The sequence below is a fragment of the Opisthocomus hoazin genome, chromosome 7 (genome assembly GCF_030867145.1).
Source record: "Opisthocomus hoazin isolate bOpiHoa1 chromosome 7, bOpiHoa1.hap1, whole genome shotgun sequence".
NCBI lineage: Eukaryota > Metazoa > Chordata > Aves > Opisthocomiformes > Opisthocomidae > Opisthocomus > Opisthocomus hoazin.
Window position 1 is genome coordinate 45,460,579 of NC_134420.1, and position 24,424 is coordinate 45,485,002.

Consider the following 24,424-nt stretch of genomic DNA (forward strand, 5'->3'; position numbering starts at 1 on the left):
GAAAGCTATAGTTCCCGTATGAAAACAAGGTGCAGGGCACAGACTATACCCAGTATCGCGAGCCAAAAGCCCTGACAACTGATTCCAGAGATCTCGCTGGACCTCTGGAAGAAGTAAGTAACATTCTGACATGGTGTTTTCTTTTCATGTGATAGTAGGGTTATGAAGTAGCTTTGTAAGATCCAGTCACTTTTCCTTTTATAGCAGCCTACTTTCACACTCCAAATTCAGTCACAGCTTCCACTGCACAGTACTGATTACTATAGCATTCATTTCCTCATTCTGAACTGCACATTCATTTATTTCTTTTTTCATTTTTTATTCTCTCTTTGTTAGATCTATTAGCCTTGCATTACCTCCACCCTGTTGCTTAGCCTCTCCTAGGTTCCCGTTCTAGGGGTATTTGTCTCATTGACAACTAAATAATCAACAGTTGAGTTGTTGTACTTTAATAAAATAAGCATGTTAAGAAAATCTTTCCATCTTTGTTCATTATTAAATGCATGAAGAATAGATTCAACACAGTATTTGGGCAGCGGTTCAGTATCACTCAAGTTAAAACACCCTACTCCACTCCCAACAGACCACAAAAAATAAGACTTCTTAAAACTCGCTATCCTTTCTACGGTACCATTTACTTACTGTGTTAGAGAGTGCCTAATGGCCACTGCTCCTTTTTGCTTCCAGCATATATTATCAAGTTCACTGACCTGTAAGTCATCTGCAGACTGAAATCCAATTTAGTTTTCACATTTGTACCAGACATAAGTTGTGTAGCAAACTTCTAGACACTAACAATGCTTCTAAGTTCACAACGCATTTAGTCCAAACCTCCTAAAGTTAATATTTTTGCACTTGGATTGTTAATGTTTGCTAAAAACTGAAACATTCTTCAGCTGACTAAAAGCTTCAAATCCTTAGAACGTAAAATCTAAATATAAATGTGGTGGGCGTATGTGGATCTTTTCTCTCTGAGGAGGCTCTGTTACGAATTTCCAATGTTTTACGCCACCATCAAGCCTCCGCTAAGCCGTGACACCTGTTCAGAATTTTCAACTTCTTAACCCCTTATTACACTTCCTACCATCCCCAGCAGAAGTGCAGGAAGTAGAACAGAGTTATGTTGTCCTGGACTAGCCGTATTAATTCTCAATGGTTCCTCGGTGTCTTGTGGTATTTTACATTAATAGCCACCTTAAGGACAAATAACTAAACGGAAGGACTTGCTTCTCATAGCTGATGCTAGTAGACACTCTGGTTATCAAGCAGACTCTGGGAAGAAAACCTACAAATCCCACAGGAGGAAGACTGAAGATAATATTGTTAATAATAAATACTATCACTGATAATAATTAATGGTCTATACCAAAACAAAACAGCAAACTCTAATGTACTGCAGCTTTTAAATAACATTATGTTAAATGCATTCATATCATTCATATTAATAATGATTTGCTATTCTTAGGTTTGATATATTTAGCAAACATCAGCAGTGCACAGTGCTAGTGAACAAAAATTCTTTTAGCATCAGCATGTAGCCACTCTTTCTAACACTTCTGTAAAAATTAAGCATATCTCCTAGCTAAAAGCCAATACACTCTGTTGAGACAGAATGCCTCCATAAGAAAACCTATTTCAAAAAGACTCTTTTTCATTACAAACCACAGATAAGACTCAGATAAATCACAACAAGAATTTTGACCTGATTTATTCACACAAATCAATCCAAATTCATTTTAGACCCACAATAGATGATATTACAAGGATACTACTAAATTTTTCCAGGTACTAGAGAATCTTGTACAAATGTATTTGTTCAAGTGCTTCTCTGTCAACATCCTTTTCCATATACACATCATAGTTCAGCTGCATCTCTTCGACCCATTGGCTGAGCTGTATATTTGTCTGAAACAATGAAAACAGATCCTTAAATTAACACAATGTTGAGAAACAGCAGGAGGTTCAAGGTCAGTACAACATTCAGAAGGCAAGACATAATAAGAGAGATTAGTCATTGCAAATTCTGCAGCAATGATACATTAATTTCTGGGAATGCCTTTTAACTTAAATAGGAGAGAATAAAGATAACTTCAAAAAATTATCTCAGTCCACAGTCAAGATATTTTGCTAGCATGTTACAACTGCTTCTCCAGATGCATTTGTATAAGCCTCAAGCATCCTGATCAGAGGGCAACATTCTGACAGACGTGTTGAGGGAGCAGCTACCCATACCACGGAAGAACCACAGGTACTTTTTTGGTTTACACCCAGGCAGTATTGTATTAAGGCTACAAAGGGCTTATCAGCTGCTGTGTAACTACTGCCTGCTCCAAGAAAAGGTCAGATGACACCATTGCTGCTCCTGGGGCTGAGGATCTATTTCAACCATCGGCATATAGGCAACAAGTGATTCAATTTCTCTAAAGTATACTACTGTGGCAAGCAAGCCACTTTATAAATAACCGTGTCATGTATGATCAGCGTTTTGTTGCCTAACTAAAGCCAGCCCACATAATTTGTCTAGGCATCATACACGTAACAACTGTAATCTACCGATGACCTATGGCGGAATGGACAGAGAGCAGAGGTCGGTCCATCGGAAGTGGTTACTACTCAGCGAACAGCAGCAGCAGCGCAGGGCGTTCAACATCTGTCAACGTGGTTTTTTTCCAACTGCAATTTAAAGCTACGTCACTGATCCAAGATGCCTGTTGGTAATCACTGGGTTAGTTGGGAGACCACTTCTCTCCCTAATCTGTACTTCTGACAGCTCATACTGGCGTCTTATGAGTCATGTTCTATGCTGACAGCAGGTCAGAAGAAAGAGCATCCTCAGGGATGGTGCTTCTTTAGCATGTCCCTTTCTCCCACTGGCTTAACAAAACAGTTCATCATGTTTCAAAGCAATGAGCAAACGTAGAGCTAAACAGAGAAAACATTTCAAGGTTTTGCCTTTAGAAATTTATAAATACATCCGTACTTCTGATGTTCTATCCCCTATACCTGGAATAAGTCTGATGGAGGTGGGTACGATTATCACAAAACTCACTCGCGTCATAATATAGCTTTGCTAATGTTTTGTGCCTTTTTTTAACCTCACAGCTAAGGTATTGTTAATAATACACATGATAATACAATGATTCATGCAGCCTATTCATATAGGCTGGGATTTCCATTTTACAGGTGGGGACAATCAAATAACAGGAAGTTCTATTGGTGGTCAACCTGGAAACAGAATCCAGAGTCCTACATGCCTTAATCTATACACAAAATTACATATCCTTCCTCACATCAATACTGGCAAGCAGCTAACCTCAACCACAGAAGTGACACTTTCATAGAACGTGACAAAAAGCGTTGGCTAAAAACCAGCTGAGGGAACTTACCTGGAGCTTTGAGAGCGATTCTGTAAGGCTTGGAACTGTCACTAATAAGGATCCTCTTTTCCTTACATTACAAGCTATAAACTCCCAAGCTCTGAAACATATTTCAAAATAGGTCACAATTTTTTAGGAAAAAAATTGCATTTCATATAAAATGAATCTAACACTTCTACAATTTCGTGGCCAGACACAGACTAAACTTAAAAGATTGCTATACATGCTTATCAGTCACTATTCATATCTAAGCAAATATCTTTGTATGAACAAAATCAAGCTTCATGTCAAAAACAGAGGGAATATATGGTCTTACAATGTTAGTTTTTGTAACTTCTTAACTCCGATACATTCACTCATGTAATTTTGTACTGTCAACACCTTCACGTTGGACTAGGATTAAACATCGACACTTGGTCCCTCTAAACTTTTGGTTTTGAAGAAAATACAGTCTCTGAGCACACTGCTCTATTAAGCTTTACAGCTAGCTGCTCTTTACATACATACTGTGCAGCCGTGACAAAACACTTCTCTTAAGACATTAGCAATTGGAGTATTTAAATATAGCCCGCAGCATTCCTTTTTTTCTGATTTTGCAAGTCAGATCATTTCTCACAGCACGGCTATTCAGAGTAAAAAGAATTTAATTTCCAGCATTCTTCAAATGTCATCTGTCTTCATGGTACTAATGCAACATTAAACCACTACCCCTGCGTTCTTGAAGAATCAAATGAATTCTCAGTCATGTGCCTGGAAACAATCTCCTGGCAATTTGAAACGCCCACTACCTTTCACCCACCCAGTCTATGCCTCCCTGGTTGACGTTACCACTTGGTATCAAGGGCAGCAGGACAAGCCTTAGCTGAAACTGCTAGCAAATGTCAGACTGTTGACTGGGACAGTGGAGACACTGCCCATTCCAAAGGCACAGTAATTTTGGACAGTAAGGTTATTTACACTTTAAACTGATATTGCTGGACTAGCAAAAGCTCATCTGTGAGTGTCTTGTACCTGAAAGAGAAGAACCTTAGCATCACGTTTGTTTGCTACCACATCCTTATGAAGATATATTAGAAATGTTATTAATAACCATGTTTTGCAGTGCATCTATATTAAAGCTCTGACATCCACAAGTCAATGACCTGTCTTCTTTCTGAAGATTAAGCTTTATGCTGATATAGTAATTTCAGATCCTTTAACAGCAAGACACTATTCTAAGAGATCGGTGCAAGGATTGAGGGCAAGGTTTGGGTAAACAAAGCAGCAGTGTTTAGTGGGTTTAACAACAAACAAGTGCCATAACACCTTAGCAGTTAAGTATAACAATTAAGTGTAGGCAGTTTAAAACAATTTCCTTATGTAATTTATGTACGTGACTTCAAAAAGCACAACCTTAAGGTTTTCCGTAACTCACAAGGTTACACACACATTGCCAAAGAAATAGATTACTTGTTTGGACACATAGCTTACCTGGCCTGTTCCTGTCTGTCAAGAAAATATTCAAAGACATTATTCATTACAACAACATCAGCCTTCTGAAGAAGTGAAGCCTGAGTACAGATGTCTGCGTGAACCACCTGAAGGAGAAAAATTTCACAAGGCATAAATTAATTTAAGAGACAAATATAGCCTTCAAGTAGCCACGAAGCCTGTCAACATAACACAGCACCTGCTACCACCATTTTGAACCAGGCACAAAAACGGGTATTTCACTGGCTTCACAGTAGATAAAACTGAAGTAAACAACCAGAATAAGCTTTAAAAAATGAAAAAAAAATATAAATCAGATTTACCTCCTCTAATTAATATACTCGATGCATTAGGTTAAGTGAAATAAACTACATCTGCCTTTTGGTCTAGAACACTGAATGCCATAAAAGAGGAGATATGTATGTGATGGCTGTTACATTTCTCTTACCTATATTTTATCACAAATGCTCTCTGATTTCAGGAAAGGACCTAAGCTAGCTAAGGCTTTTTTGAGGATATTAGAAGGCATCTCACAGGCTCAGTGGGTTAGTAAAGGATGACAGCTAGAAAAGACACTACTACAGACCCAGGTTTGACAGCTGAATTCTCATGACATATATTGGGACTGGGAATGCTGGAAAGGCAGGATGCTCAGTGGCACTGGAGGACAGAAAGTACTTTACCTTACTAAACAACTGCCTCCACAGTCAGCACAGGAACTGGTTTGATTTCATCTACCTTCACACACCAAAAAGTTTATTAGCACATCATGTCATTTTCAAACAGGTGAGATTATAGTGACAGGAGAACATGGATGCTCATTAACACTTTGACGAGATGTGTTTAATTTTTTCTTAGACATGGACAAATATATCACATCCTAAATCTGAGGAGAAACATAAATCGGAACGTCTTTTTGAGGGATAAGGGAGAGAAAGCCAATCTGAATACTACTTGCGTTCCAGAAATTTTGTTGAAAGTGCATCCCTATATGTTGAAAATGGACAGAAAATCTGAACAACTTGTTTTCCTTTCTGTGTGACCTATTACTAGGTTGTGCTGGGAATACACTGACCTGATGGATTCAACATTTCACATTTTGTTAAATCCTTCCAATATTGGACAGACGTAAAAAAGAATTCTTACTTCTGACAGGAAAGCTGAATGTTTGTACAGAAGATTAAAAACACTTATCTGTTGGAAAACATTTTGCCCACTTAACAATATATCAATACTTGTTGGGAGGGTAAATGATCTATTCCTCCTCAAAATGAACACGCTAATCTTGCTCTTCTGATTGACAGGGGAAACATATACTACAACCCCTGCAACTTGTAAGGGTTCAAGCGTGGAAGAGATGACGAGTTTATGACTCCCAGTTCATGCTATCAGAACGCATTACAGCAATTGCAATTACAGCCAAATATTTCAATATCAGTAATAACAGAAACAAACCTCTACCGTTCATAGAAAATTAGGCATCACAACATTGCACCTCTGAGAGCAATATTCTATGGCTTCTCTGCAAGTGCTCCAACTCTAACACACAGCTTTATCTCCTTAAACACAGGCCAAGATGTTCACCACTGCCTGTAGTGAGTGGAAAGGAAGTAACTGTGTTCTTGTACCTTACCCAGAACTGGCAGTTTAGTGTCTGAAGGCTCTATCTCACTGAGAAATAGGGACAGTTTAGTTGTCTGAATGACTGGTCAAGTTTCTACTTTTACCTCTAGTGTGTGGACATCTGACTATTTATCCACTAGTTCATGAAAGTTAGAGCTTTTTAGGACAATTAAAATTGGTGGTAATTGATCTTAAAACTGCACTAAACTGTAGCAGTACAGGAGCCGATTAAGAAGTTCAGGCATTCAGGTGGCAGAGAAAGAAGAGAGACCAGTCAGGCCAACATCAGCGGTCCTAAATACAGTAGGTCCTGGTTGTCAATTCATGTCCTCTGCATAAACCCACTGCTAACTGTAGGTCAAAATAAAAGACCATAAACTTGGGTGGTAGAGGTATTATGGATACAAGCCTGATCGCTGCCCTTTTACACAGGCAACAGCCTCTTGCAGTGGGGCAGGACAGACAGCTAGGGACAAAACCTGCCTCAGCTAGATCTGCCAGAACTCATGTATCAGAACTCAGATTCACCTAGACTGTAAACGGGATTTGGATCACTATTTCTGAGGCCAAGGAGACATTTTTACTCTCTTATTTTCAAGGGGCAAAAAACCACAAAATCACAGAATTTCTGTACAAAAAACCTAAGCAGCAGTCCTTTAATCCAAACACAAGTGACTGTTGGACTGTTCCACTTGTGGACTTCTTGCAGCACAAAAAGTCATGATTAGCACTAAACTTTCTTAATGTCCTACTAATGGCAGTCCTATTATTTTAAGCCTCAATTCAGAAAGATGCTTAAACTACTGGGAAACTTTGAACACGTGTTGATGTTTCCTTGACTTGAATAACACTTAAACCTTAAATTAAAATTAGTCTGCACTTACAGTGTAGGTGACTGTGCTGACTAAAGCGACCTAAGCACCCCATTCTCCCCAAACACATCCTCATTCCTACTGGGGAGTGTGGGACCACATAAGTATGTGTGGCTGCACCATGAGCCAGACCCAGGTATTGCTCCAGCCGAAACACCACTTTTTTGCTGGGTTCTTTTTCAGCTGGACCTGTTCGCTGACCCACCTGGCTGTGCGCTGGCACAGGAGAGGGGGCAGCAAGCGATTTTACAACAGCTCTGTTGCCCAATGGAATACACAGCAAGCATTTCATGATTACAGGCAATTTCTGAATTGAGGTCTCAAGTTTCCTAAGATTTATTGAACTGTCTACCTTCCCCCCAGCATCTAAGTGTTTACTCAAATGGCAAAAGATGCTGAGCAACTTTCCTTGTATTTTAACAAACCAAATGTTGACCAAAGAAACACAAGGTTCACTCAGAGATTTAGCCACTAAAGATATCATTCCACCCTGCTGCCTTTTGGGAACATACTCTGACAGAAATTAAAAATATCCTGAAAAAGCAAACGTTATTTAAGAAGGGTGCCTTAAAAGTTTTTCAAATTTGTGTCATAAATTATTATCAGCAACTGGATTCTGACTGATTTTCAAGCTGGTATGTATCTCTAGAGAGGATTCATTTGGGGATGAAACAAAAATCTAAGATTGAAACGTTTAAACCAGCGTGGTAACAGGAGTCACATGACTAAATTAGCATCTAACGAGACTCCAATAGCTAAGTCCTCAGGCACTGCTTTGAAAATGTATTATCTTCTTATCTTTATGCTCTGAAATGAATACTTCAGCAGAATTACAAGGTGTGAAGGAAAAACAAAAATGCTTATAACAAAGAATATCGAAGGCTGAAAACCATGCATATAGATCTCCAGCGCTACTGAATTAACTTGACAAGAGTTCCTAACTGCACGTTCAGTCTCATCACAGTAAAGTGTTAAGAACACAAAACTTAAAAAAATAAAGGTCATGGACAAACTGGCAGCAACTGGTATTGAACTGAGCAATCCAATGATCCTGCTTCCCTTGTGCTAATTATTTTATGTTTATTATTTCTTTCCAGTTTAAAATTGGTTACTTTAATTCCCAAGAAATTACTACACCATCAGTTTCTGCGACTCCATTCAAGAGCACATGCATACAGGATTAAAGTCAGTATTCTACCCAGCATATTCCACCTGCCAACTTTTGCTGGTAATAAAATAACTGGTACTCCCCAGAAAGGAAAAAAAAAAAAAAACTTTCCTCATTAAAACAGTAGTAGTTATTTCCATAATGGGACTAGGGAAATAGTTCTCATAATGATGCCACATTGTTTGAGATCCATTTTCTTTGTGGAAGGTACATATGCACTGACATTCCAAGAAAGGAAATATAAATAGCCATAAATCCTTTAAGTGTTCTTAGATACAAATGTGCAAACCCTCCACAATTCTGCTAGTGTTAATGAAACACAGCCATTTAGTTTTGTTATTCATGACAGAAACTTTCTATATACTCAGTTTCACACAAGTTAGTGGCCATAATGTCATTGATTTCACTGGGAGAAACAGCTAAGATATATCTGTTTTGTGTGAGCCAGCAGGTAATTCCATTCAGGAAAAAGGCTAAGTGATTCAACACGTTATGGTATTTTGATCATGTCCCTCTTCCTCTCTCCTATGAGATTCTTGCTTTTCCTAATGCAAAGCCTTTGTTTAGGACCCAAATAAGCAAAGGCAGAAACAACTTCTCAGAATGTTGATTTACCAGCCGCTCACATAAACAGGATACCTAGTACACAGTGGTTAAAAATATACACACTAAACCATATACTTAGTTACCTTTATTCTGTCAATGAACTGGTATTTTGTAATCATAATTTCTTGCAACTGGCAAAAGTCTGCATTCATTTCTACTCCATAGAGTTGGGATGCTGAGCTATAAAGATAACCCTACATTAGGAAAAGGAAATTTAGTAACTGCGATGACTTTAAAACAAGTTCAAAAATTTCAAGTAAACTGGAAAAAGTAAAACACAGGTTAAGATTAAGACAGCCTTTTAAAACAGCAAGTTGAGAAATGTCTTTCAGTGGACATGACATGCTTTTCAGAGCTAAGCACCTGATTTGGCAATTCCCATGTATGTCTCATGAATTTTAATAAGAGATCCAAAATGACACATCAAAATAATAAAAAGGAAAGCTCCAACTTCATTTCAATTGCAAAATAGAGGAAAATGGTCTAAGAAGGAAAAAAGCAGTACAAACCAAGTTACAAAAATAATGTGAAAGGAAAGGATTCTGCACATTTTTGTTTCTTAGGAGAATGGAAGAAGAAAATAGCAAGAGAAAAAAAGCAAACCATGAGACATACACACAGTCAAAGTGAAAATGGAGGACAATGTACCAGTAATATAACGGGATATTTTGGTACAGAGCCTCTGTCAGCACCTCTAAGTATGGTATTACTGCCATTTTCAGGTGCTTCATACAGGTAGATATGAAAAAATGTAAATTATCCCTTAATAATAAGCCCAAAATAATAGTTCAGTTTCAGATTGAGAGTTTGGAAAGTTGTTGGAGATGTTAGGAAAAAAAAAGTACAAGTACTGCAGGGCTCTAATGAAGATATTGCTTTAAGTGCCATTGTCTCCACTGAACACCATAATTACACTTTGCCAACAATGGCAAAGGCAAAAAAACAATGCTAAAGATACAGAATATCTGAGATATCTATGCACTACAATCTAATAATCAAAGTTTTCTGAAACCATTCAGCTCTTGAGAGTAGAAAGCAACCTGTGAGGGTGAAGTCGACCCTCCTCCAATATAAGCCAGGAACATGATTGAAAAAGAGAACTCTTTTTTAACAATGTTTCCCCTGCTTCATCTCAAGACTATCTTCTACTATAACAATATAAACATTTAAGTACTTTAAAACAAATTTAGGCTAGCAGAAGTGTTACCATTTAAGGACCCAATGCTGCAAATATTTACAAATCGGAGTAACTTTCCTCATTTGAGTCGTCCCAAAATTAGATTATTCAGATGAGTAAAATTACACGCTCAAGCATTTCCAAGATTGAGCCCTAAACAGCCATTGACTTTTGTAAGAAAGTTGTAATGTGTGTTTTGCATCCCTGTCGGCCATATGTTGCACCAGCCATGCCAAAAGCAATCAAAATTGCACTCAAGTTTCTCGATGAGGTATTTTATGTGCATTTTAAAACGCAGAGCAGGACAATATGTTTTTGGAGACAAATTCATATCAAAGTCTTCCTTTGTATAATTTAACAGGTTTTCAGCTTTCTAAAGGAGTTTAACATAACTAATCTATATATAGACATGGTCAAGACACAGAGGACAAACTCACGAAGGAGAGACAGAGCAGGAACTAGCAAAAGAGCAGCATGTGTGACAGCAATATGCTACTCTGTTGGACAACAGACTTTTCCTCTCCATAAGCAAGATCATTTGCATTCCCTCTTGTGAGGAACAGAACAAGAACTGAAACCACTAGTAAACAGCACCTTATACTGTTCAGAGTCAGATCAGAGGTGCCTCTCAGAATGACTCGTCCAAGATGGAGTAACGAGAGTAGGCAGTCAGAGAAGAGGGAAAATGTTTGTCACAGTAATAAAATATGAATTCCTGTGCTGGAAGTTACCGCAAATAGCACTGCACCAAGCCTGGAGCCAACGTCAACCACTACCTTTCCTGTCAGGTCAGGCAGTACATGTTGATAAAGAAACTTCAGTTCCATGAGGGAAAAGGAATGCGAAATAAACTCTGGGAAATAAGAACAGAACAAAGGTGTTGGGTGGGCAGTACTAACTACTGTGTTATTAACCAATGAAATATTAATCTGAAGAGTTATCATCACTGAAAACCCGGATGGTTTCCTGCCTGAACTAGTGTTGGGGACCCTGGAAAACCAGGGATGGCAGATCAGATGTAGCCTGCTAAGTAGTCTTTCTTGAGCGTCGGGATTCCTTCCCTTACATGGAGAATTATGAAATCCTTCATCAAACTGAATTACCTTTTTCTGCACAGTGACATATATTAAATATAAAACCCAATCACTTGGTATTGTTTAAGTGAAAAAGGAAACATGATACCTAAGGCTCAACACAATTCATGCAAACCTTTCTACAGGAAGACTTACTAACAGCTTGAATTTCAGCTCCAAGGTTTTAAGGAATGGAATGTTCTCCATACAAACCACTCCTCCTTCAATGCCTGTGCTGTACTAGCGACAGCACTGATCTGTACCACACCACACACAAGCTTTAAGACAGATGGTGCTTTCTAGTGCTTTTCAGCCTGTGAGAGGAGACTGAGGCTACTGCATCAACTTCTACAGTACTGTCTTCCTCTTGCATCTTCTTTGTCAGTGGTACACAGCCATGCCTCTTCCCTGCCCAGTTTTTGTGGGCAACTAGTGTCACTCATACACTGCAAATTAATTCAACTTACATGTGTAGGAGTCTCCTTCCATTGGTTATGGGAAATAATTCTGGCCTGTGTACCGCACTGGTCTGGACAAAGTCCTCCATCAGCTGGATGTTGTGTTGTCCAGTCACTCAACACTGTGAGTCACTGCACAAACCAGTTTAGTCAAACTGAAATTGTTTCTCATGTTCCCAAAAGAGCACTTACCTAAAGATGCAGTCTTGTATGAGCCACACTCTGTGCAGTAGCTCCTACTCATTTTTCCCTCCTCACACAATGAATCAACAAAATCATCATCATAAAGGAATGCATCAACATGAATCATGGGCAGTGGATGCTGGTGTATCTGAGAAGAGGAATAAAATCTAAGAAAGGCATAACTGAGTCTCTTAATTTCACTGACACTGTTACAGAGTTAATTGCCGCACCACCCTACCTTTCCCAAAATCCCCAAGGTCCAAGCTTTTCCCTACTCAAACATTACAATTCAAAATTAAACCACACAAATCCTGCATGTAAACTGGATCATCAAATTCCACAGAAATAGCCAGTAAGTGGAAATCGACAAAGGAAAGCAAGCTGTTTTCCACAGCTGAATAGGAGATGTGCTGTGAATTTTGTCTCCTTAGTGCTTGCTTGGTTATAGACGACGTACAGGGTAAAGGAAGCTTTTTCTCTTCCACTTTAATGAGGAGAATGTAACTCAAATTTAGGCAAGAGGGCAGTTTTGCTTCTCAGCTTCAACTGTCTGAATATTTTCATCTTCATGCCTTATGCCTCAATCTAGAAATACCCCTGATTAACACAGGTGTCATTTTCAATCAAAAGCATACCAATTGGGACGCTTGTCCTCTCATCATTTCAAGGGGTATAATCTTTATCCTCCTGCTCCTCTTTCCTCCCTCTCCCAGGCTTGCTGCATGTGGCCAATCCACTTTTCCCATTTAAGAGCCACACACCACTTCTCTGGGAAATGCATTAACTTTCCACCTATACTGACAGCTCAAAAAAGAAAAGGTGCTCTCCCCTCCCACAGGACTCTCAGCCCACCTCATTCTGAGCCATCAGAATCTGAAAAGAGCTGGAAACAATTTCTGGGCTGCCCACATTATGGCAACAGCGAAACACTGGCCCTGTATTTCTGTTTTCTTTAAGGGGGCTGTTAGAGCCTATTATGGAGCTTGTATTAAAGAATCACTGTGACAGGTGCCGTACCACACAGAATGAAAGCTATGCCAAATAACTTATGATCAGAGTATTAAGAATTATGAGCAGCTTTCTTGGGTTCACACAACAGCATGCAGCAACAGACCTGAGAATCGATCTGAGACTTCCTACACCTCAATTGGCTGCTCATTCTCTATTATGAACTACTATTAAAACTGAAATCAGCATAGTCCCCAAACAAATTATGTGGTTTAGCAAAAGGAGACCATAACGATTAGCTTACTTTCTGAACAGCTTGATGTTCTGAATTAAACATTGCCTCGATGGGTAAACGATTCCGCAAATCTTCAGCGATATTTTTGAGCACAACATCACTGTTACTCACCACCAGCTCATCAAAGTCATCTGTAAATCAAGACAAACAAAAACCCCTGAACAATCATACGCAGATCATGTGGACTGAGTGATAACCAGTACAACACAGTTGAAAGACACAAACAATACCAGATGGATAAGTTTTTATTTGAAATGCATTTTTCAGCCTTTGTTAGCTTTTCCAGCCAATGACAGATTGGGATTGTAATAACTTTGCCACTTAAAATAAATGTAGAACTTTTCTGAAATCTCAAATTATTTTCATATTTGTAAACTTATAACTCACATATGATGGTCTGGGCTGCCACCACAGTGATACTGTTTCAGCTTAAGATATAAAAACATCAAAGCTGTTTTTGAACTATTGAAGAAATTACAAAACTCATAGTTGCCTGAATGCAGGCTTTCTTTTTTAATACAAGTTTCTTTTTATACTTACCATCTTTCTAATAAAGTGGTTACAAAAAAATCAGGGATAATGCACAGTTCAACAGTTCAACTTACAATACATTTTACATGACTTCAACTATCAAAATATTTCAGATGCAAAAGAAAATAGGAATGGATGTAGAACAGGATGGGTTTGCAAAGCCACACTGTAAATTCTCGCTATTTTTCCAAGATATCCCTGCATTACTGTAACACCTTTTTTTTGTTTTAAAGACATCTAGAAAAAAAGATCAAGAGAACCTTGGCAAGTCACCAATCCTTTCTTCTTCCATGGTTGAACCAATAATAAGTGTCACTATTTCTCCAGACTACTCTTTTGAAAGACTGTTAATGTTGGAGATTCCGCAATTCCCTTAGCAATCTATTCTAGTGCTTGACTATACTTACTATTAGCAAGGAACACGTTTTTAATAACTGATCTAGATTTCCTCTGCCACAATTTAAACTCAGTACTCTGTTCCACTCGCAATGGAAACAGAAAAGTTTGTTCCTCTCCTGTATACAGCAACTTTTTACTTCTTTGAAGACCTATCACGTGTCCCATCAGTCTTCTTTTCTAGAAGAAACAAGATTCACTTATCCAGCCCTTTCCTGCATTACTTCTAGGACACTGATCATTCTCACTCTTTTTTGGATTTTCTGGACTCTCTCATCCTTTACAACCCGCAGTGTTGAGAACTAGACACACTGATGCAGCTAAAGGTGTCTTTGCAATAATGAGACTTTTCAAATCTTGCAGCCAACATCCTGCTTAAACACCCCAGTTTCATGTTAGCTCTCTTCCCAAAGCATGATGTTCCTAACTGACATTCAGCTTGAGATCTGATGTATGCCTGTACTCTGTTTCTCCTCTGTTATGTTTTCCTCAACAGAAGGACTAGATGAAACACCTTTTTGTCTGAACATCTCACTGCTTTGAGGGCACTGAACTGGATCTAAACAAAGGCACATCTTGGGTCAAAACTACGTACCTGTAGAAGAAACAAAAACCACACAACAAAAGCAACCGCAAACCTAATTCTGAAAAATATACCAAACCCATGTATTGATTCTTGCCTAAAAATAGACATGTTTGTCCTCTCTTCCCCACCTCTTCTGATTTGTTTCTTGTTCTATTTAGACTGCCACCATTTGGGGCAGGGAGTGTGTTTTTTACATATATGCCTATCACTCACCAAAACAAGACTTGACAGCTTTTAGAGGTGTTAACAAAAGCTAATGTTTGTTAGCATCGCTGTCCCAGGTGGGAACATTAGCATAGACAAGCTTGATGGCAAGCAAGTTCAAAATACATCTATAAAACATGCTACAAGCTTCTCTATGCTAATACATTTCACCTTTCCTGTGGAACACATGTCCCCAAACTGACTCCAGCAGACAATCCTGAATCCCCTACAGTAAGCAGCAGAAACCTTACATCATCTGGATTCCCTTAACATGTACTTGGTTGATTATCGATTAAATGTGTAGCACTAATGCTCCAGAGCCCTGATGGGCACAATACCATTGGCAGTTGTTATACGACAGGAAGACAATTTGCTGTTCCAAAGAGCTCACAGTTATGTTCTCCAGAACCTCAGCTCCTAAAGAGACGCAGCCTTTGCACTGAGGAAGGAAGACAGGAGGGACAGAGGTGGCAGCTGCGTCAGCAGCAGCACAAACAACACAACAGGTGCAATGCAGCAGCTCCAGCTCGTCAGCATTTTAACCTGAAACCTCTAATGAGCACCCATCTCCTGTTAACCTCACAGTCCATCCAACAACTTTCAGATTTGTTATGAATGTCCCGGAAGAAGTGAGTGATTTTTCTGATCAGCTCAAGAAGATTTCTATGGATGTCACACAGCACAGAAGTAAACCCAGAGGTAATGCGAAGGGAAGGTGGACAGATTTAACTGTTGCTTAATCGCAGTTAAGCACCACGACAGGCCCTCAGAGTGCAAAGGAGACAGAGTTTGCTGAGGTGCGTAACATCTGAGGAAGCAAGGAGAAAAACCATGCTACAGACAGACTGAGAGAGTAGAAAGCTGATATTAGCAGCTGTACAGACCAGTGCCTGTGGGCAATAAGCCCCTACATCTGGCACATGCTTTAAAACAATACTATTACTATGCAAGAGAGCTCATCCAGCTGTTACACTGCCTGTTAAGAGTATCGAATTCATATATAGCGTTTAATGAAATGCAGGAAGTGTTCATAGACCACCAGGCCAGCCACATCGCACTGCAAATGCAGAACGTCAGCCCCCTTTCTCCCAGAGCCGGTGCGTCAATAGGCTCTGCTCCCTCACAGCCTGGGTGACTGTCTCTGGCCAACACGAGCGGTGGACACCTCTCCAGGCTGTTCAGCATTCCAGCTCTACTGCAGAGAAATAGGATACTCTCCATGGGAGGGAGACAGCACACCATCTTCCTCAAGTCCAGAATACCCCTTCCCTGCCTTGCCTTCCACCTCTACAATACTTGTCACAACACCGACCATCTCTGAGCTCTTCTTACACAACAAAGCACAAGAGTTCTTGTGGATGCTCTGATGAAAAAGGAAAATCCTACAACACATATGCAGCTCAAACGAAAAACTGTTGAAACACTGATACTGAACAACAAATGATGAATAGAAATGCTCCTTCCCAACTATCAGTTAATACTGCAAAGCACAAGCATGCAGGAACAAAAAAAGAAAAGAAGATTTGAACAAGCTCCTTCCGAGATGACAAAATGGCAGCTTCAGCAGAAGCTCTGCGCTTGTGTGTGTAGTCTGTGAATGAACTCAGACGCCAAGAGTCACCCTGTTCCTGTCAAAGCAAGAAACAGCAACAGCTACCACAATAACTCATTCACTTTTGCAGTATGTAAATATTTATAGATTGCCATCAAGTACAGAACACAGGTGCCAAATATGAAAATAGGCATTTCTGCCTCTGCCGGTACAGTTTTATCAACTCCACCCTTGCGTTTAACAAATTGTTTGCTCTTGAGAATCTCAGTATCACCTTACAAGGGATCTTCAAAGAAGAAACAAAAATAGAAAACTATTTTGGTATCATTTTAATGCTTGACACATATATGAAGTGGAGATTGTGCAAGCCAACCCCTGTGTTCATTGACCAGACAACTAACCAGGAAAGAACCGTACAGTTCATGAAATACTGCAAGATGAATCACAATCATTTGTTTATGGAGGAAGTCTGGGTGCACAGTGTTTGTATTTTACTTCAAAAACTGGTTCCACTGGATCTACTCAACATGTATTTATAAAATTTAATTAACACATTGCAAAAAGCCTAATTAACACCCTGGCACCGCTCAGCCTTTCTATGGCAAATATAACACAAGCTAAGAAAACATCACAAAGCCTCACACTGGATAGAGAGCACCGCTATACCAACATCTAAACATCCCGGCACTGCAAAATACATGACTGAAGACAAGCAACATATGATTTCCAAATGACAACAGAAGATTACATGTCCTGTGGAAAGAAGAGGATTTAGCAAAGGCAGCCATAACAGCAAGCACCTTATGGTCTTCTACATATATATTCAGACTCACAGAAGTAAAAAAGCAAATATTAACATCCATGTTACTTAATATGAGGTTAATTTAATCATTCAGTGTGTTCTAATGATACTGAACAAACAGGTCAAGGAGGAAGTCCTGCTTCCCTAAAATCTTACTCTCTCCTTTTTTGGCTAAACAATTTGAGAAGCAGTCTGTGACCTCAGTATACCAACTTGTTCAGGAACTCTAAATACTATTTCTGTCCCTAAGCGTACTTAGCTATTGGTAGAAAGTAATCAGCTTTTTCCAACAGGAATATAACCAGAGCTTATTTTATCAATTCTTTCAGTCTTCTACATTCATAAATTGAAAGAAGCTTCAAAGTTAAATTTTAAACAAGGGAAGTCACATACCTTTTACAATCACTAGTTTTCCCCACCATTATTAAGTTTCAGTGACTAACAATTTAGAAGTACTTGGTATTCTTAAGACCTCTCTCGCAACAGTATCATTTGTCACAACAAAGGAAATTAATGCCAATTCCCAAAGATGGTGATTCATCAAATTACAGGTAACATCCCATTTTAGTTTACCAAACAACAGAGTAGTGGAAAAGATTTTTGGTAGTACAGCATAATTTTAACAAAGAAATCCATTCCAGTTCATGTGGCTCTGCAATGTTATTCTGATCTCTTCCAAAATGATATTTTACTTGGATAAATCACTTCTACCAATTTGGATATGTACTAAATTGCTTTTTCACACACACACACAAATTACTCTACTTCTTACATTGCAGAAACCCATGCATTCACCCTTTTCAAGAGACTCATTCTACTTCAGTTCCACCTGCAGTGACAACAGTACTGAAAGCAAACTTTAAAGACCATTTCCTGTAAAACAGTCTCATTTTTTCTTGTACTATTCCCTATTCTTGTCTTGTGAAAATCATCATCTGATAATTTTACCTAGCAGGTCTTGGAACACAATAATGCCTAGATCATAAGGTACATAACAGAAAAAGCTGGACAAACTTCGTCTGTTCCTAAGAATATGGTGAGAAGTTTCTTCTCCATATGCACAACGCTGTACTAAAGCAGCACGTCCACCACAGTCCAGTTAAGTTAATTTTGTTGGCTGTCCCTCCCTCACTGCCTGTTAAAAGCCTGAACTTACGGCACTGACTGCCTTTGACTTTCAAGTCACAAGACTAAATCCCATGCCAATCTCTTAAAATGCTGGTTTTCTCCCAGTACAAGTGAATCCACAAGAAAAAAATGAATTCGTACTTAATTTTACGTTTTTTATCCTTAACTTAGAGGATTTGCAAGTTTATCATTCAATGATTGTTTTGAGTAACATGTCACTGTACGAACAATGAGCAATTCAGACCAGTACATCGCTTTGAAATCCTGGCTTTGCATTTCAGTGTTTTTAATGAAATGCATACAATAGAAAAAGTTTCTAAGATTGTTTTATCTTACTGTTACATGACTGAAAAAAAATTCAAAAGCTAGCATTAGAACCGTCAGTTTTAGCCCTCCTGAAAAAAATATTCTTTTAATCTGTCTTAGGCTCCACGACAGTACATGAAAAACCATAAAGGGTCTTTTTATCACCTTATTTGTGCTTCACGGACATGAATCGAGAGATAAACTTTTGTAATCTACATTAAAGCTCTAAGTACAGCAAAAGTGTTCAGTAGTTGCCAGTAAGTAGAGTGGTTTGGTGACTCCAATATCAAACTTGAAATTAGGATTTCTGTGTTTATGTCCTCTGATTCATGTATCTCTGTTCATGTACACAGATAGCTTGATCAATTCTGCTTTCACTGCTTATCTTCTCCAGTACCCATTCTCACCAAATGCAACCTCTCCTGCTACTGAACATTCTTCACAGTTTGGGCAACAAAGGAGCAAGAGGGAATATGACCATGCACACATTTATACAGAAGCTAAACATCAAATGCTGGGACCCAGCTGAGGGGGGGATCTTCAGGGGGGTTTCCCCAAGTGGTTTGAATTAGCTCTTGGGCTTCACCCAAGTTTTCTTTGCCAGAAGTTCTGGAACATGGTTATTGCAGAAGGATATTAAAGCATTAATCATTCTATTATAAAAAAATTCAGTTAAGACACCAAAGGTTCCTGTTATTCTTTCCAATTCTCATTATTTCATTTTCTTTGAGATCTAAGACTAACTGAAAAGAAAAGCTGGAATGCAAGTCACCATGAAATGACGTACATTTCGCTGCAGTGTGTGGGAAGAGCTGGCTGATTGCGAAACAGCAAAGCAGTGTTGCTAAGCAGCTGCCTTAAAACAGTAGTGTCTTCTTCCATCATACGTAAAGATTTGGAATTTCTAAAATCCGCAATACCAAAAGAAAAAAAGCATGACTGATTATTTTATTCTGCATTCGTATAAAGAACATGAATAGCATTTTGCATACGCTTACATTCCTGTAATTACTAAGGAAGATTAGTCAGAAGTCATTAGCATGAGGACCTATTCAACGTTCTCTCAGTTCCACGTACGTTAAGTGTCTTTACTTTAGATACGGTAACTTGCTTTGCTATAAAGTAATCTGACTCTTCCATGGAAAAGTTTCTCAATAACATTCCATGCATACAGCACGCGAGTCAGAAACACCAAATAAGTTCAATTAATAAATGAGGCTGTCTTCGCGACAACACTAATCCTAATGGGCAACTACTATATGCAGGGCTTTACTGTAAGGCTGCATGTACACTTCACTTGAGAGAGAGGCGTGAAGGAGGAAAAAAGCCTGACTATGGCTAACACTGGAATCATGCCCAGTCCTCTGCAGCTGGAAGTAAAACTATAAGCTCAACATCTTGACAGAAACAGGAATAGAATGGCAGTAGGAGGTGGGGGGGGGGAACCTACACACCACAGAAACACAACTTGTCTGTGAGGATGCCATTTTTGTTTCCATTTGTCCTTTCCTTGTTTGCGTATGATTTTTTCATTCAGAGTTTTATCCCCCTGTCCCTACAACTTTTTTTCTTTTGTTCATTGGAGGTTTGTTTCTCCCCTACATTTGTATTGCCAAAGACTAGGCTTTTGTTTCTTTGTGGTACAGAGATCTGCTAAGTTTTTAGCATCTCCCATAAAACTGTTTTCTCTCTGTACAGAGAGAACCCCAAATGCCCTAGCTGTATTCAGGGTACAGCAGCAGAAACCTCACTACTAGCTCCTCACTGTTCTCTGTCCAAGCATTATTAATTATTACAGCACTGTCTAGGTGTTACAATGGGTAGTATAATTACTCAAATGCAACAATTTGGCGGGGGGGGGGAGGAAACAGTAGAAGTCACTGTCAGTACGCAGACACAGAAGCAGCTCAGAGAAACAATACAAATAGAAGTGTCATTAAGAGTGTTGTATTCGGGACATGACCCAAAATATTTGCAACTTTGGGGAAACTGCAAAAAGGGTAAAGGAATATGACCTGCTGGACAAATGCTTCTGCTTACTTACTGTTTGACGCTGCAGGAAAATAAAACCAGTAAGAGAGAGAGAGAGAGATCTCTTACTCCAGTTCTGTGCTCACTCAGGGTAAAGAAAAAGAAAACTGGAGATAAACCAGAAGGACATAGCCATTCAGAAAAGCAGAGTGGAAAAACATGAACAGCTTAATGGCCCAAAGAAGCAACGAAACGTATCTTCACTGGATAACAACGAAAAGCTCTTACAGATAGGCACAAAGCTTTCTAATTCCCTCTCCTCTACCATATACCTACATGTACACAACTATGAGGGGGAGACTGTGGCACCTCAAGTTAGCACAAAAATTGGGCTAACGTTAATGCTTTTACTTCAAACATCATAATCAACAGATTTAGAAACCGGTATCTTCTACAAGCAGTAGCATGACACCAGATTCTACAGGCTCTAAATTCCTCCACAAATGTGGCAATGTGGGAAATAAAATTAACCTAAGTCACCCATGTCCCACATGACACATCTGGGAACAAATATGGTTACCTATAGCTTTATACTGCATGAGCATTCGGCCAAATACAATCACAAAGCGTAAGGAAATGCCAGAGATGCAGATGCCCAAACTTAATTTCTCAGAAAATAAACTAATTGCATCCAGCGAGGACACTAACAATGATAATTTTTTTCTGAAAAGAGAGAGAAAATTATCATAAACTATTATCAGAGCACAAGCCTGTAAACAAAGACAACAAAATATCACAGACAGTGACTATAAGAATTCTAAACCAAAAAAGATCCTGAAGATGACCTGTCACGGAGACTACAGAGATGAAATTATGTTCATTACTTCAGCTGCTTGATGCTGACTGCCCTACGTATCCTGTCTACTCTGTCCTCTGATCTGCAGCATCTGAGCTAAAAAGCCATTGAACGGCAACGACAAAACTAATTATATTAGTTTAAAGACAATGAACATAGTGAAGCAGCAGCAATCAGCATTGATGCAAACAATATAAAAATAGAAGGAAACAGATTGTTTGGATGAATCAAGCACAAAGTAGTTCAAAATTTGGAACCTGATCTACACTTTAGCTTATATCTTAGCAATGAAGAGTAAATATGAAGCAAGAATATATATTTCCTTTGACTGAAAGACCTAGACATGGATCTAGATCATTAAAACTCAGAAGAAAATATTTGAGAGATCATAATCCAATAAAGGCTAGGAAACATAGCAGACCTGTCTTTCACAGAAACTATCTGTCTATGAGAATATTTGGAAGCTGCAGCATAAAAAGAAAAATTTTTAAAATTATTCATTGACAAAGGATTTTTTTAAGTCTAGATAAACTATGCCATTGGCTAAAAATTCCTATGGCAGCGGCAAAGCACCACCATAGAACCAAAGTGGAGAAAATAGTAATTATGTGTTTCCTAACTGAAACAGTTTAGCATTTTCAAGTTTCACTAGTAAGTTCCCACTTGCTTTACTGCATTTGTGAAAGAGTCAGTAAGCCAAGAAAGCCATATATGCACATCACACAAACTAATACAGTGTAGGAGCTGTAATGATTTATGTTAAGTGAACAAGCAATGTGAATGATCACATATGAAATTCAATGAGATTTTTAAATCAGAGCATATTGGATGGAAGAAAAACACTTCTAACAAGATTATTTACGGTAACCCAGGCACCATTTAGCAAGCAGATCATGCTACTGCATCCCAACCAGGATTCAGACACGAAGGGATGAAATACTGCTCATAGCACATTGCTCTACCATGATGTCTATGCACACATATGTGCAAACATATACGTGTGTATATATACATATACATACACACACAGAGAGAAAATGTCTAGTCACGACTAATGCTAACCACACCCATCGAACTTCAGCCTTGAAGACCTACGGAGTCCCATCTCTGCTCTAACCATGAAGGCCCACTTGCAGATTCTCCGAAACATCTGGCAATGTCTTTCCTAGGAAAGGGCTGCGTGCCCACCCCGGGAGGGGAAACGCTGTGCTCCCAGCCCGTTCCTTTCCCGCAACGCCAGCACAGGCCTGCGCAGCCAGGGAAGGATCTTTCCTGCCTCTCTCACGCCCACAGGAGCTGCAAACTGCAGGGCAACAGTCACTCTGCAGTTCTAAGTACCTGGACAGCTGGACAACTTCTAGGTGTCATAGCTGGCCTCTGTGTAACAGCCCCCACCTGTCTGCTTACAAAGATGTTTCTACCCTAAAGTGGAGGTGCTGGAACAGAAGACCCGAACAAGAATACCCTAGCACAACGGGGCGTGACTTGGGGAAGTCATGTACCATATGACATTTTTCTCCCACCCAACGCATGCTCACCAGGGAGTGGGTTTACTGTCCCAGCAGGCAATGATTAATAAACAGGGCACACACTTATCGGCTGCTGGAGACTGGATCAAAGGATTTGGGGGGGGAGCCTTCAAGATCCCTGTCTGCAATGGCAAAGTGCAAATACACCCACAGACTAAGCAGCGTTCAGCCAGTTTATTCAGCATGGGGCTATGTCCCTGCAGCTCTAGTGCACTGCCTATATTCAGGTTTTCCATGTCATCTTTTCGCTCAGTTGCAAATCAACAGCTTGTGCGCTGACCCACGTTTCCTTTCTTCGTCTGTCACGAGACGCTTGATTGCTGCATGTTGATGAAATTGCACCGAGCCGCAAACAAGAAAACAAACAAAAAACTGTGTTAGATCAAGATGACATGAAGTGGGGAAAGTGGCATTCGCACATTAGCTCAAACCGCTGTTCTCAAGCCTCCGCAAGGTTGCTGCGAGCGCGCCTGACGTCGAACAAGCCAAGACGACCGTCTAAAAACCCCCAGGCGCGCGAGGAGCGGGTGCCTCCGCACGGCCCCGCCGCCGCAGAGCTCCAGGCGCTGCCAGCTTCTGCCGGGACCGCCCCTCTCCGCGCCACAGCCGGCGGAACGCCCCCGAGCCCAGACCTCCGCCTCGCCACCCGCGGCCCCCAGCCCGCCCAGCAGGGCGGCGGGGCAACGCGGCCCTGCCAACCGACGGCGCCCGGCGCGGCAGCCTCCGCGGGGAGCCGGGGAGGGCGAGCGGGCTGCCCCTCCCCCGAGCGCCGCAACCCGCGGCGGCCCCGCTCCCTCAGGCCCCCTCGCCTCGGGCACGGCTCCCCTCAGCCCGGCGACCGCCAGGCGAGCACGCGCTCGGCTCGGCCAGGCACGCCCCCCGGCCTGGCTACCGCCCCGCCCCGCCCCCTCGCTTCGCCGGCGGGGCTTTCCCTCGGGCCTACTGCCGGACCGGCACCCGCACCGCAGCGGGACGGCGCAGCCAGGCCGCAGCGCTCCGGTCGGGGCACGGCTCAGGCTCGCTACGCCCACGGGGCCTCCTCCCGCGACCGGGGCCTGCCCGCGGGGCCCCGCCGGCTGCCGCGCCGGGCCGGGCCGGGCCGGGCCGCGCTTACTGGTGTTGCGCATCCAGTGCAGCAGGCGGGGCAGGTCGGCGGCGCACGTGCCCCGCACGGCGGCCAGCACCGCGCGCCGCGCCGCCTCCAGCTCCATCGCGCCGCGCCGCCACGGGGGGGCGCCGCTACCGCCGCCTGCCGTGGGCGGGGCCTCGCGCCGCGCCTGCGCCACCCGCACGTGCCCCGGAAGTAGAGTGCC

The 24,424-nt window shown here is 40.8% G+C and overlaps 2 protein-coding genes across 3 annotated transcripts in view; one reads left to right on the forward strand and one right to left on the reverse strand.

Annotated features, from left to right (window-relative positions):
• Positions 1 to 24,424, forward strand: part of PSMA6 (proteasome 20S subunit alpha 6) — a 242,834-nt gene that overhangs the window by 89,342 nt on the left and 129,068 nt on the right. The gene's annotated exons all lie outside the window — the stretch shown is intronic.
• LOC104338142 (uncharacterized) lies at positions 1,680 to 24,329 on the reverse strand. 2 transcript variants are annotated; one of them, XM_075426438.1, is made up of 8 exons: positions 24,226 to 24,329; positions 13,260 to 13,381; positions 12,017 to 12,155; positions 11,070 to 11,146; positions 9,200 to 9,310; positions 4,848 to 4,954; positions 3,387 to 3,477; positions 1,680 to 1,905 (listed from the first exon to the last, which is right to left on the reverse strand). In XM_075426438.1, the coding sequence occupies exons 1-8, from the start codon at positions 24,320 to 24,322 to the stop codon at positions 1,789 to 1,791; spliced, it is 861 nt and encodes a 286-aa protein (XP_075282553.1). In that variant the 5' UTR covers positions 24,323 to 24,329; the 3' UTR covers positions 1,680 to 1,788. The 2 variants fall into 2 exon arrangements, with proteins under 2 accessions (XP_075282553.1, XP_075282551.1); XM_075426436.1 differs by having other exon boundaries at positions 11,025 to 11,146.

Bases quoted from the DNA above. Each gene is read 5' to 3' on its own strand.
- LOC104338142 (XM_075426436.1), bottom strand. From the start codon at position 24,322: ATGGAGCTGGAGGCGGCGCGGCGCGCGGTGCTGGCCGCCGTGCGGGGC. The intron at 12,156-13,259 runs GTAAGCTAATCG...TCCTCTTCTCAG, and splicing joins AACATCAAGCTGTTCAGAAA to ATACACCAGCATCCACTGCC. The intron at 9,311-11,024 runs GTAACTTCCAGC...TTCCTAATGTAG, and splicing joins TTGGTGCAGTGCTATTTGCG to GGTTATCTTTATAGCTCAGC.